The sequence below is a fragment of the Oryzias latipes genome, chromosome 13, assembly GCF_053564925.1.
Source record: "Oryzias latipes strain Hd-rR chromosome 13, Olatipes_Hd-rR_3.1".
Classification (NCBI taxonomy): Eukaryota; Metazoa; Chordata; class Actinopteri; order Beloniformes; family Adrianichthyidae; genus Oryzias; species Oryzias latipes.
Genome location: NC_136249.1, coordinates 36526283 through 36539639, shown reverse-complemented (window position 1 = coordinate 36539639; position 13357 = coordinate 36526283). Strand labels below are relative to the sequence as shown.

Genomic DNA, 13357 nt, shown 5'->3' with positions numbered 1-13357 from the left:
GGCGACCGCACTATATAGTGCACTATATAGGGGTTAGGGCGGTAATTCGGACGCAGCCCGGATCTCTACTGGAAACCAGGACCAGGAGAACCGGAACCGGTCTTACTCCTGAACACAGAGCTCCAACAACAAAAATACTTCTTAACACTTATACTTCTTGAAAGTTTCTGTGTCGGTTTCGCTGAAAGGCGGGAAAGAACAGAAAGAATCAAACGCAACGCAGACCCCCCCCCCCCCCCCCCCAGCTGACAAATGTTCAACCAAAAAAAGTCAAACGTAATATTTGAATGTGCTTATAGATATTTAACACACAACTTAGAGGAAGGAAAAGGTTTTTATTTCACTCAAACCACAAACAATTTCCTGTTCAAGGAAGAAACTGACCGGAAGTAGAATATTTCACATACATGGGGCCTAAAACCTGCAGTTTCCTTTTCTGCCAGCAGAGGTCGGGCAGGACTGTATTCTGAAATACAAACGGAAGTTTCCTAAAAACCAGGGAGAGTCACACACTGGATCCAAAGTTTATTAGAAAACCGGTTTCTGGTTCGGTTCTGAGGCACTTGGCGGACAAGCACTGAACAGAACCCAAAGGCCTTGGAGAACACGGCGCTACTTCTTCTCATTCTGGAGGATTGCTGAACCTCTGGTTACCATGGCGATACGGAACCACCTCCTGGTCGTGTCAGTGGGACCCCCCCCCCCTCCTGCATTAAAAAGTGACATTTTTCTTGGCTCTGGTTCTGAAATCGGACCTGACCCGGTCCTGTGCGCCTGCCCAGCCTTTAACCTGTTAAGCCCGCCCTCAGTTTCAGATGGGTTCTGCAGAAGTGGGTCCATAAACCCACCGGGCTTTGCCTCAGGCGTCCTCGCTCAGCTCACAGTGGAAATGCTCGCCGAAGGCGGCCAGCAGGTGGGGCGTGGCCTCGTGCACGCTCACGTCTCGCCGCAGCTCCCTGCTGAGCGACGTCACGCCTTTGCCCTCGATGCCGCACGGAACGATGTGGGAGAACCAGGACAGGTCCGTGTTGCAGTTCAGAGCCAGACCGTGGGACGTGACGTAGCGGCCGCAGTGGATCCCTGCCGGCAGAGCCGCGGCCCGTCAGGTGGGGTTCTGCAGAGGGCGGCGGCGCCGGCGCGTACGTACCCATGGCGCAGATCTTGTTGTCTCCGACCCAGACTCCGGTGTGTGGGGACGTGGTTGCCGTGACGCCGAGGCTGCCGCACGCAGAGACGACGGTCTTCTCCAGCTGAGCCACGTACCACCGCACGCTCTGGGGGGGGGGGGACAGGACACGGGTCACGCTGCCGGCGCACGCCGCCGTGCACACTGCTCTACACACCTTTCTGAAGCCGCTCAGGTCCAGGACCGGGTAGCACACCAGTTGACCCGGCCCGTGGAAGGTGATGAGCCCTCCTCGGTTGGCACGGTGAACCTCGGCCCCGAGCAGGCGAAGCGGATCCAGCCGGGAGGCCGGGTACGGTTGGTGCCGAATGCCTGTGGTGTAGACCGGAGGGTGCTCGCACAGCAGCAAGGAGTGGGCCGGGCCGGACCGATGGCGGTCCACGTAGACCTGCTGCAGCCGCAGACCCTCCTGATATGATACCAGGCCCAGACGGACCACCCTCACCAAAGGCCTGCTGCCCTGCATCCCCCCTCTGGACCCGGTTCAGGTTCCCTGTTGGTTCTGTTCAAAGTTTCCTGTTCAGTCACAAAAACACATGGTGTCATGTGACTGACCGGAGACCCGGGATAGGCTCCAGCAACCCCGTGACCCCAAAGGAGAAAACTGTGAAGAAAATGGATGAAGGTGTTTTGTTGGTTTCTGGTGATCAATGATCCGATTGACCTTAAAGTCTATCAAGATCTGAGAAACGTTTGTTCAGAAGAATCACATCAAACCATCACTTCAGAAGTTTAGACTTTCAATCACGTCCAGAGAACAACAGCAAAGGATTGTGGGATTTCTTCAGGTCCAGAACGGTGGTTCTGCTGCTGAAGAACGTCAAAGTTCAGCAGAACCTCAGAGAACCCAGCTCCACAGACAGATCCTCCATGAACCAGAACACTGCAGACCCGGTTCTGAAGCAGACTTCTCTGTTCAAAGTCCACATGTTCTCAGAGCTGTTCGAGACGGTTCGGGTCCAGAAGCAGGTGAGGTTCGGACCTCTGCGGGGAAACGGGCTGTCAGCTCGGTCCCCGCGTGCGCATAGCGACAGCGCCGCGTGAGCCTGATGGGACAAACACGAGGGGTCCGAGCTCCCCGGTTACCTGTGTGACGTCACAATCGTGTCAGTCCTTCACGGACGCCATGCGCAGCGCCCTTGTTTGTTCTGTTTTGGAATTCATGTCAGCTTCCGGTTACCTCTGACCGGAAACGTGACACCTTTCAAAATAAAATGTGCAGTTTGGAAGGTTGAGACTGGAGGCACGTGCGGCTCTTTGGCTTTACAGAAAATACTAATGTTAAGTTCGGGGTTTGTGGTTTTGGTGAACTCGTTTCAGTTAAGGAACTTTAATAATTTATATTTTCTTTTTAACATGTCAGATAAGGGATCAAAGTGCAGATAAACGGCTAAATGTACCGCCAGAGCGGTTTATTATTTCAATAAACTTCACATATTCTGATCTGCTGCTGCTTATGGGATCTAGTTGCTGCTCAGAGGTAAAGTTTTCAAAGAATTAAATTTACTTATATTTATTTCGATATTTTCTAAATAAAGTGTTGACATGTTTACATTCACTCATAAAAGGAGAGAAAGGATAAATGTGCATTAATGTCATAAAGATAGAAGACGCCATGTTTGACCTTTTTACGGTTTTAATTCCAGTAAATCTGCTGCAGCAGGAGGAGGATGTGATTAAACGCAGGCTGTCTTTTATTTTGAAAGGGACTTCTGTGTGCTGCTGTCAAAAGTAAAAGTTGAAATTGTTTTCATGGAAAAATATAACAACGTTGCAATTTAATTATTGTTATAATTTAAGAGTCATGCGTTATAAATAAACGTTTTAACACACAGGAAGACATAAATAAAGTTTATTTTTAAACGATGAAGCTGAACTTTGTGGCTCTTGCTGGTTCTGGTTCTGGTCTGGACCAAATGGGTCTTTTAGCAGTAAAGGCTGCAGCGTCCCGTCTGGTTTGTTTGTGTTAAGTTTCAGCTGCACTGAAACTCATGAAAACAACGTCTGTAAATGAAAATCCTTCAATGACAAACATGTCATTCTAAAGATGAATAATGTCAATAATGTAGAAATGAAAATGAACTAAAGGAAACTCCCCCCCCCGTTGGCACTCTCCTCATCAGCTCTCCAGCTGTTCCAGGTGGACCTTCTCCAGCGTTTGTTGCCCTCCATGGTGCAGGACCTGGTCTCACCGTACGGCGCCATCGTTGTCTACAGGACTACAATCCGCCACGAGTGCCAACCTGGGTTCAAGCTCACTCCATCTGGTTCTGCCTGTCACCCTGACCTCCAGCCACGCCACGCCTCCACGTCTCCACGCCACACAGTCGGATCGCCATTCTCAAGGTTCAACATCCTCTGCCTGGTCAAACCCGTTCTCTTCTCCGTTCAAGCCAGATCCCACTCACCACTTTCTTTCTTTTGAGGCAGTTTTCATGAGTTCTGTTCTCCTGCATGCAGTGGAAGAAACACACATGTCACGTTTACAAAGAGTAAAATCCAAGCTGAGCGCAGTTTTGAAGGTTTTTACAACTCAGGAAGAGGAGTTTGTGTTCCTCAAAGAATGAAGAGATAAATGACCTTTGATATTGGAACAGGATTGGTTGATTTTCATGCCTTATGCATCTGCTGATGCTCCGTGTTTTCAGAGTTCAGGAATGAAGATGTTCTGGAACATCTGGAGTCATGGACGGATCTCCGGTCTGACGTGTTCTTCCAGAGGAATGTGAGCTTCACACCAAGAAGGAGGAACTCCTGACATCACATGTCATCTACTCATCATTTACCGCAGCTAAATCAGGTTTCTGCCTCTGTGAGGCGTGTGACGCAGGTCGGAACGGGTGGAGGAAGGTTCCAGGTGAGACCAAAGGAAAGCTGAAGAAGACTGCGGAGAGAGCAGCCAGAGACTCTGAGGCAGAGAAGAAGATGCTGAGGTTCTGTTGGGACCAGGATGGATCATTGAGGATCAAATCGTGGATGTTCTGGAGATCCAAGCAGATGGAGACGTTTGAGAGGAGCAGTGATGATGAGGATGAGGATGAAAGGATGCTGAGGTTGGAGACACCACGAAAGAGGGGGAAGACCAAAGAGGAGCTTCATGGATGAAGAAGAAAAAAAACCCGCGTTTAGGAGACGCTTTTATTTTGAAAGTCTGAGCCGAGCGTGGATCCGGCCGGCTCGTGCCTGCTGCATTGCCGCTCTACGGTTGGCTGCGAGCACGCGCGTACGCGCTGCGCTTGCGCTGCTCTCTCTGGGCGGGGTTTGTTTTGAAGAAGGAAAAATGGCGGCCGCGGACCCAGCCGAACCTCCCGGTGGTTCGGTCCGTTCCTTCTCCGACGTGACCCCCCTGCTGTCCGGGAGCCGGCCCGGAACCCCCCCGCCGATCGGGGACTCAGCGATCCGCGCTGAGCTTCCCGCCTGCCCCCCGCGGCTGACCCGGAGACCCCCGGGCCGCAGGAGGACCGACCCCGACAGAGCGGGCAGGAGGGACGGCGACAGCTGCAGGGGTGAGTCGGAACGGGTGTCCGGTCCAAACCAGACCGCCGCTCTGCGGTCCGGGACCGAACAGACGGAGCGGCGGCTCCGGGACAAACTCTCAGGAAGTTTCAGACAAACGAGGCCGAAATTCAGTCTGAAGAATCCGAGAGCAGCTGCTCAGGTCCAGTCCCGTCCGATTCCTGTCATGGACCCGCGAAGGTGGTTGGTTCTGGTCCGGCTGGAGGTGTACCCGGCGCCGCCTGCTGCTCCGGGACTCACGAGAGAACATGCCCAGACTTGTCTGAAGGAGATCCGGATTCAGGTTCTGAGTCTGTGGACCGAGTTCAGCTGCCTTCACTTGCTCTGTTAGTCCTTAGGGTCTGCAGGTCCTTGAAAGACCCGGATCAGAAACCGGCTCTTTAATCTGGGACCCGGATCAGGAACCATCAGACAGGAGAGATCGGAAGCCGCAGACATTCCAGCACATTTCTTCCATAAATACTCGGGAAGAACTCGGTTCCAACCTTTTTCTCCTGATGTGAAGCTCATGAAGCTCCAAGCTCCAGGAGCTTCAGGAGCTTCGTGAGCTTCAGGAGCTTCGTGAGCTTCAGGAGCTTCGTGAGCTTCAGGAGTTTCAGGAGCTTCATGAGCTTCAGGAGCTTCAGGAGCTTCGTGAGCTTCAGGAGCTTCGTGAGCTTCAGGAGCTTCGTGAGCTTCAGGAGTTTCAGGAGCTTCATGAGCTTCAGGAGTTTCAGGAGCTTCAGGGGTTTCAGGAGCTTCATGAGCTTCAGGAGTTTCAGGAGCTTCAGGAGTTTCAGGAGCTTCAGGAGTTTCATGAGCTTCAGGAGCTTCAGGAGTTTCATGAGTTTCAGGAGCTTCACGAGCTTCAGGAGCTTCAGGAGTTTTAGGAGTTTCAGGAACTTCAGGAGTTTCAGGAGTTTCAGGAGCTTCAGGAGCTTCGTGAGCTTCAGGAGCTTCGTGAGCTTCAGGAGCTTCGTGAGCTTCAGGAGTTTCAGGAGCTTCATGAGCTTCAGGAGCTTCAGGGGTTTCAGGAGCTTCATGAGCTTCAGGAGTTTCAGGAGCTTCAGGAGTTTCAGGAGCTTCAGGAGTTTCATGAGCTTCAGGAGCTTCAGGAGTTTCATGAGTTTCAGGAGCTTCACGAGCTTCAGGAGCTTCAGGAGTTTTAGGAGTTTCAGGAACTTCAGGAGTTTCAGGAGCTTCAGGAGTTTCAGGAGCTTCAAGAGCTTCAGGAGCTTCAGGAGTTTCAGGAGCTTCAGGAGTTTCAGGAGCTTCAGGAGCTTCAGGAGTTTCAGGAGCTTCATGAGCTTCAGGAGCTTCAGGAGTTTCAGGAGTTTCAGGAGCTTCAGGAGTTTCAGGAGCTTCATGAGCTTCAGGAGTTTCAGGAGCTTCAGGAGCTTCATGAGCTTCGGGAGTTTCAGGAGCTTCAGGAGTTTCAGGAGCTTCAGGAGTTTCAGGAGCTTCAGGAGCTTCAGGAGTTTCAGGAGCTTCAGGAGTTTCAGGAGCTTCAGGAGCTTCATGAGCTTCAGGAGTTTCAGGAGTTTCAGGAGCTTCAGGAGTTTCAGGAGCTTCATGAGCTTCATGAGTTTCAGGAGTTTCAGGAGCTTCAGGAGCTTCAGGAGCTTCAGGAGTTTCAGGAGCTTCAAGAGCTTCAGGAGTTTCAGGAGTTTCAGGAGCTTCAGGAGTTTCAGGAGCTTCAGGAGCTTCAGGAGCTTCATGAGCTTCAGGAGCTTCAGGAGTTTCAGGAGCTTCAGGAGTTTCAGGAGCTTCATGAGCTTCAGGAGTTTCAGGAGCTTCAGGAGCTTCAGGAGCTTCAGGAGCTTCAAGAGCTTCAAGAGCTTCAAGAGCTTCAGGAGCTTCAGGAGTTTCAGGAGCTTCATGAGCTTCAGGAGCTTCATGAGCTTCAGGAGTTTCAGGAGCTTCAGGAGTTTCAGGAGCTTCATGAGCTTCAGGAGTTTCAGGAGCTTCAGGAGTTTCAGGAGCTTCAGGAGTTTCATGAGCTTCAGGAGTTTCAGGAGCTTCAGGAGTTTCAGGAGCTTCAGGAGCTTCACGAGCTTCAGGAGCTTCAGGAGCTTCAGGAGTTTCAGGAGCTTCAGGAGTTTCAGGAGCTTCAGGAGTTTCATGAGCTTCAGGAGTTTCATGAGTTTCAGGAGCTTCAGGAGCTTCACGAGCTTCAGGAGCTTCAGGAGCTTCAGGAGTTTTAGGAGCTTCAGGAGTTTCAGGAGCTTCAGGAGTTTCAGGAGCTTCAGGAGTTTCAGGAGCTTCAGGAGTTTCAGGAGCTTCAGGAGCTTCAGGAGCTTCAGGAGTTTCAGGAGCTTCAGGAGTTTCATGAGCTTCAGGAGCTTCAGGAGCTTCAGGAGCTTCAGGAGTTTCAGGAGCTTCAAGAGCTTCAGGAGTTTCAGGAGCTTCAGGAGCTTCAGGAGTTTCAGGAGCTTCAGGAGCTTCATGAGCTTCAGGAGTTTCAGGAGCTTCAGGAGTTTCAGGAGCTTCAGGAGTTTCAGGAGCTTCATGAGCTTCAGGAGTTTCAGGAGCTTCAGGAGTTTCAGGAGTTTCAGGAGCTTCAGGAGCTTCAGGAGCTTCAGGAGCTTCAGGAGCTTCAGGAGTTTCAGGAGCTTCAGGAGCTTCAGGAGTTTCAGGAGCTTCAGGAGCTTCAGGATTTTCAGGAGCTTCAGGAGCTTCAGGATTTTCAGGAGCTTCAGGAGCTTCAGGAGCTTCATGAGTTTCAGGAGCTTCAGGAGTTTCAGGAGCTTCAGGAGTTTCAGGAGCTTCAGGAGCTTCAGGAGTTTGAGGAGCTTCAGGAGCTTCAGGAGCTTCAGGAGTTTCAGGAGCTTCATGAGCTTCAGGAGCTTCAGGAGTTTCAGGAGCTTCATGAGCTTCAGGAGCTTCAGGAGCTTCAGGAGCATCAGGAGCTTCAGGAGCTTCAGGAGTTTCAGGAGCTTCAGGAGTTTCAGGAGCTTCAGGAGCTTCAGGAGTTTCAGGAGCTTCAGGAGCTTCAGGAGCTTCAGGAGTTTCAGGAGCTTCAGGAGCTTCAGGAGTTTCAGGAGCTTCAGGAGTTTCAGGAGCTTCAGGAGTTTCAGGAGTTTCAGGAGCTTCAGGAGCTTCAGGAGCTTCAGGAGCTTCAGGAGTTTCAGGAGCTTCATGAGCTTCAGGAGTTTCAGGAGCTTCAGGAGTTTCAGGAGCTTCAGGAGTTTCAGGAGCTTCAGGAGTTTCAGGAGTTTCAGGAGCTTCAGGAGCTTCAGGAGCTTCATGAGCTTCAGGAGTTTCAGGAGCTTCAGGAGTTTCAGGAGCTTCAGGAGTTTCAGGAGCTTCAGGACCTTCAGGAGTTTCAGGAGCTTCATGAGCTTCAGGAGCTTCATGAGTTTCAGGAGCTTCAGGAGCTTCAGGAGCTTCATGAGTTTCAGGAGCTTCATGAGTTTCAGGAGTTTCAGGAGTTTCAGGAGCTTCAGGAGCTTCAGGAGTTTCAGGAGCTTCAGGAGTTTCAGGAGCTCACTCAGTCTGATCTTCTGTCTCCCCAGAGTTCTTCATCTTACCAGCCCTGCCAAAGTCCTCAGACCTTCTCACAGGCCTGACAGGGAAAGTCAAGGTAAGTGAGCATCAGAGGAACAGCAGCCCCCCGCCCAACCCCCCCCCCCCCCCCCCCCCCCCGATCCATTTGTCATCTTCATCACCTTCATCCTCTTCCTCTCTGGGTGCCGCCGTGTTTCAGCTGCAGCCGGCAGATGACTGGGACGAGGCCAGAAGGAGGAACCTCGTGACCTGTAAGGACGAATGTGTCTCCGGCGGTGGGAGGGACGAACCGGTGAGGAGCAGGAGGGAAACACTCAGAACCTCCCAGAACACCAGAACGGGTCTGGATCCATTCATCTTTTGTTCTGCTGCCTTTCTCAGGGAGTTCTGTCTGACTCGGAGAACGAGGAACCCATCAGCCGCAGGATCAGGAACATCTCAGTCTTCATAAGGAAAACCAAGACTTCTTCAGCCCTGAGCAGGTGGGTGAAGCTGAGATTTCCAGCTGTAAAACGGACCATGAACGCAGCCCAGAGACAGCATCTCCTGAGGGGTCCAAATGCCCCATGAGTCCCAAACACCCCGCAGGTCCTAAATTCCCTGTGGGTCACAAACGCCCCATGGGTCACGAACCCCTCTGTGGGTCCTGAACGCCCGGTGGGTCATGAACGCCCACCGGGTCAAGACATCCCCGGAGGTCCCAAACGCCCCATGGGTCACGAACCCCTCTGTGGGTCACAAACCCCACCGGGTCACAAACTCCCCGCAGGTCCTAATTTCCCCGATGGGTCACAAACGCCCCGGTGGGTCCTGAATGCCCGGTGGGTCCCAAACGCCCCATGGGTCACGAACCCCTCTGTGGGTCACGACCGCCCACTGGGTCACAAAGTCCCCGCAGATCCTAATTTCCCCGGTGGGTCACAAACGCCCCACCGGGTCACAAAGTCCCCGCGGTGCCGCTGGATGCTGACCTGTTCATGTGTTTCCTCCTCAGCGGCGCTCAGAGAAGCCGCAGCTGCACCGACCCGATGGAGGAGCGCAGTAGAAAACAGAGGGGTCCGGTTCTGCCGGCAGCTGTGGTGGAGAGGGTGAGTTTATCAGAGCCGATCTGACCCGATCCGGCCGGGTTCTGACGATCTGGTTCTTTGTTTCAGGTGGGAATCGACCACAGTTCTGCCGCGGGGATCCTGCTGTCTTCTGAGAACAGCCGGTCGGTGTCGGCTCCCGTCTCGGCTCCGGACCAGAGACCCGCCTGGCGGGCCGTACTGACGTTTTCCGCCCCGGTGGGCCCGACCGCGGCGCCTGCGGAGCGCTCCGTCAGCCCCGAGAGCAACGACAGCATCTCGGAGGAGCTCAACCACTTCAAACCCATCGTGTGTTCGCCGTGCACGCCGCCCAAGCGCCTGCCGGACGGCCGCCTCGTGGAGCCCACCATCGTCAAGTCCACGCCTCGGAACCTGACCCGGGGGCTGCACAAGGCCACGAGTTACGAGGCCAGCGCCTCCATCCTGCAGAAGTGGAGGCAGATCGAGCTGGACCGGCAGAACCTGAAGGTGAACTCGAAGGCCACGCTGACCAGTCCCGTCTCTGACCCCCACAGCAGCAGAGGGGAGGACTCAGGGGGCGGAGCCACAAGGAAGCTCCAGTGGAGGGGCGGGGACGGCGTGCGGGTTTCCAGCAAGCGGAGGTTTGTGTTGGAGCCGCAGGTGGGAGACACGGAGCCCCTCCAGAAGCAGTCAGTGAAGATCCGGGTCCCAGCCATCCGCTTCAGCCGCGGCTGTTCGGACCTGCAACCCCCTGGCGACGCTCCGGAGGCCTGCAGCGGGGGCACGCTGTTCGGTCGGACACGCTCGTTCTCGCCGCGCTCCCAGAACTCGGGCTTCCAGCTGTGCACGTTTGTGCCAAAGGACTCACAGAGTCCCATGAAGGACTGCATTCAGACGGCCCCCAGGAGGGGCAAGAAGAGGAAGCAGAAAACAAAACACCTGGACCTGGACCTGGAGCAGGACGTGGACCTGAGGCGGAGCCGCGAGGCGTCGGAAGAGCGCCGCCAGGTCCAGCAGGAGCGGCAGGACTGCACGCTGGCCCTGAAGCTGCAGGGACAGCTGGACTGCCGGCTGAGCCCCAACGCCTACTTCCTGCGGTCCTGGGCGTCCACGCAGAACCGCAGGAGGCGGAGCCTCAGGAGGTCCCGACACATCAGCAAAAAACGCTGAAGGAGCAGACTCATGACCAGAACCACAGAAACTGAGGCTCCGGCGCCGTCAGAGGGGGTCTTCGGTCCGCCCAGCGACCATGACCTCATCCTGACGACAAACGTGGAGCTCACTGCTCCCCCTGCAGGTTCTGGGAGGAACTGCGTTTGTCACAGAGACTGACGTGTTTCTGTGACAAACGCAGCTTTCAGGGATCAATAACGACACATTTGAACCATTATTGATCTGTTTCTGTTTAAGCAATCAATGAAGACGTTAATACTGATCAAATGTCCAGAATAAACAGGACTTTTCTGACGGAAATAATTCTTCTGAGTTGTAACCTTTCGGTTTCAGAGATTTAGAAGCTCTTTTGTTTTTCCTGCTTCCTGTCGGCGGGAAACAGGACCGGTGATGTAAGATGTACCAGGCTCTCTCATTGGTCAGGCGTCCTCTGTCCAGATCTGGCGTCCTTCACTTTTCTGGACCTCTGCACACAGGCGGAGCGTTTGACCACCAGGGGTCAGCTGGAGCAGCAGCTGTTCCACTGCCGGCGGTTACCCAGCATGCACCACACTCCCGTTCAGCAGCCAGAGGAAGGCCCAGCTGGCTGTACCTGATAAATGCAGGTGGTCCAAATGAGAACTCCTCCATGTCTTCAGTTTGAGCTGCAGAACCAGAACTCGGAACCGTGAACCCCCAACGTTCCAGAGCACATCATCAGAACGGTTCTGTTCAGTTCACCTGACTTCACCTCAGTGTACCCATACACTGGGATGTGGATGCATACTTCCCAGAATTCCACGGGAATGTCCTGTTCTCCAATGTCTGCCCAAGAACACCCCCATCTTCCATTAAGCTGCCCCCCCTCCACACATTGGAGTCTTTGTCCCGTGGGTTAGCGGTTGGGGGGGTGGGGTTAGTTCACATTCGGTGATAAAAGACGCCGTCACCTGCTGAAAGCCCACAATGCATTTGGTCGTTTTTGTTGAGGTTCTGTTCGGAAATCAGAACCGCCTGCTTCAAAGCCACCAGTTCTGGGACTCAGACCTCCGAGTCAGATCCTGGAGGACCGCGTCCTACATGTTTCCAACTAACCGCTGCTGAAGCTCCTCATTGGCTGGACAGACCTGATCCAGGTGTTCAGAGCAGGTGAGGGAGGACTCCTTTAGGCTGTGTTCAGACAGAAGCCAACCAGAGTCGGTTTCCTCCGATAATCCAGAACACCTTTTCAGTCTGAATACACCCAACCGGACCCCGGTCCAGGACCGGGAACCGCTGTGGGACCCATCTCTGAAGGTGGTTTCCAATGACACTGAGCGTCGGTTCACTATGAGATTAGACAAAACGTCTTCGGAGCGGAACAACTGGACCAAACGGCGGCCGTAGCCGGTGGTCACGTGATCTAAACAGACGGAATGCAGCAACCGATGATCTGCAGACAAAAGCAACGATTGTCGTGTTATCAGACAGAAAAAAGGATCCAACTGTTTGTTTTAACACGGCTGAAAACGCTTCTGACACGTGTTTCTGTGACTCGTTACGCGTCACGCCTGTCCGGCGCTGCTGTGACATCATCCTAAAATTCTCTTAAACACAACGCCACAACACCAAAAAGATGAGACGGCAGCTCATTCACATGTGCCTGGATGAATTCAGACTCGCTTCTCACGGTTCTCCCATCAATCTGTGTGTCAGGACGTTGTCGGCGTTCCTTCTGAGCCGTCATTTCCTCAGGAACCGCCCCGCAGCACGCCTCCACCGGACCAAAGCAAAACCTGTTGATACAGACCTTCACAACTGATCAGCCGAATCTAAAGATTGACTCAGGGAAATGACTGCAAAGGACTTCCATTATTTCTGTCTCTAGTGGCTTTGCTCCGCCCTCACAATTTCTGACCAATGAGTGAAGAGATCTTTAGTCATGCGGTGTTGTTTACAAGCTTGGGTTTGAATCTGGGGGGTATTCCAGAAGGCCCGTTTAAACTAGCCTGACTTTAAGCCTGAACTCTGGCTGAAATCCGCCTGAACTTGCTTACTCTGGGTATGTCGGTTCCTAAAGACCGGATATGAGTTAGTGTGATTACGCTCCACTTGGTAACCCTGGGTTAACGCACGTGCACAGCAGGTACAGTAAGACATTCTCAATGGATCGACGATTTCTGGTGTCACCATGGAAACGCATGGAAAAAAAAAAGAAAGCGGAACACTTGAGTTGAGACGGAAGTGAGACGGAGTCTGAGATTTTAATGACGGCGGATAAAGTTTATAAATCCATCAAAAAAGTAACACGGCTGCATCGTCAAAAAAAAGAGTTTCTGCTTGGAGAAAAAGAACAGACAAAGTTTCTGATCTTGTTTCCATTTTCCCTGTGACGCATATATATATAAATAAACTTAAATAAATTTCTTCTATTAGTAACAAATAATTTAGTTAAATTTATTCAACCTAATTTCTTACATCGATAAAACTCAGTAATTGTTTATACAACTCAAATTTACGGATTTATCTAACTAAATGTCATATTACTCCAATTCAATTCATCTTTTTTCCATCTTAATTATAATTCTTGAACTCTCATATGTTTAAGTTTGAGTCTGCAGATATACTCATTTATATAATAATAAAAAAGATGGAAAAATATGCACGTTGCGCAGAAATTCATTAAAGAATTTTCTGTCATTGTCATTACAGCAATAATTGGTAGGGGTGCTATATAAACTCATCTTCTCCTCCCTCTCACTCATGGTGCAGAGACGTAAGCATAGGACAAAATAACTCGGCAAAACACAGTAAAACAGCTAAACAACTAAACACATTTGGTCAAAAAGCCACACTTAAACCCAAATCCATCCAGACAGGCAAAGGGAATGGTATCCCACAATCCCTGGCAGTGCAGATCTAACAGCAGCACCAAAGTCACACCTACTTAATTGTATTAATTTGAATGAAAGTAAAATAACTGTCTGATAAC

The 13357-nt window shown here is 52.2% G+C and overlaps 2 protein-coding genes across 6 annotated transcripts; one reads left to right on the top strand and one right to left on the bottom strand.

Annotated features, from left to right (window-relative positions):
• Positions 1-315: 315 nt before the first annotated feature.
• Positions 316-2388, bottom strand: lipt2 (lipoyl(octanoyl) transferase 2). 2 transcript variants are annotated; one of them, XM_023961660.2, is made up of 3 exons: positions 1344-2388; positions 1148-1274; positions 316-1080 (listed from the first exon to the last, which is right to left on the bottom strand). In XM_023961660.2, exons 1-3 carry the CDS (start codon positions 1650-1652, stop codon positions 860-862), a joined length of 657 nt encoding a protein of 218 aa, XP_023817428.1. In that variant the 5' UTR covers positions 1653-2388; the 3' UTR covers positions 316-859. The 2 variants fall into 2 exon arrangements, with proteins under 2 accessions (XP_023817428.1, XP_078785996.1); XM_078929870.1 differs by having other exon boundaries at positions 1148-1702; positions 2273-2382.
• A 16-nt stretch (positions 2389-2404) lies between these two features.
• rnf169 (ring finger protein 169) lies at positions 2405-10710 on the top strand. 4 transcript variants are annotated; one of them, XM_078929841.1, is made up of 9 exons: positions 2420-2666; positions 3310-3532; positions 3835-3911; positions 4004-4692; positions 8197-8264; positions 8388-8480; positions 8570-8670; positions 9183-9276; positions 9343-10710. In XM_078929841.1, exons 4-9 carry the CDS (start codon positions 4284-4286, stop codon positions 10402-10404), a joined length of 1827 nt encoding a protein of 608 aa, XP_078785967.1. In that variant the 5' UTR covers positions 2420-2666; positions 3310-3532; positions 3835-3911; positions 4004-4283; the 3' UTR covers positions 10405-10710. The 4 variants fall into 4 exon arrangements, with proteins under 4 accessions (XP_078785969.1, XP_078785967.1, XP_078785968.1 ...); XM_078929843.1 differs by having other exon boundaries at positions 2405-2666; positions 3835-4692; XM_023961658.2 differs by lacking the exon at positions 2420-2666 and having other exon boundaries at positions 3256-3532.
• The last annotated feature ends 2647 nt before the right edge of the window (positions 10711-13357 follow it).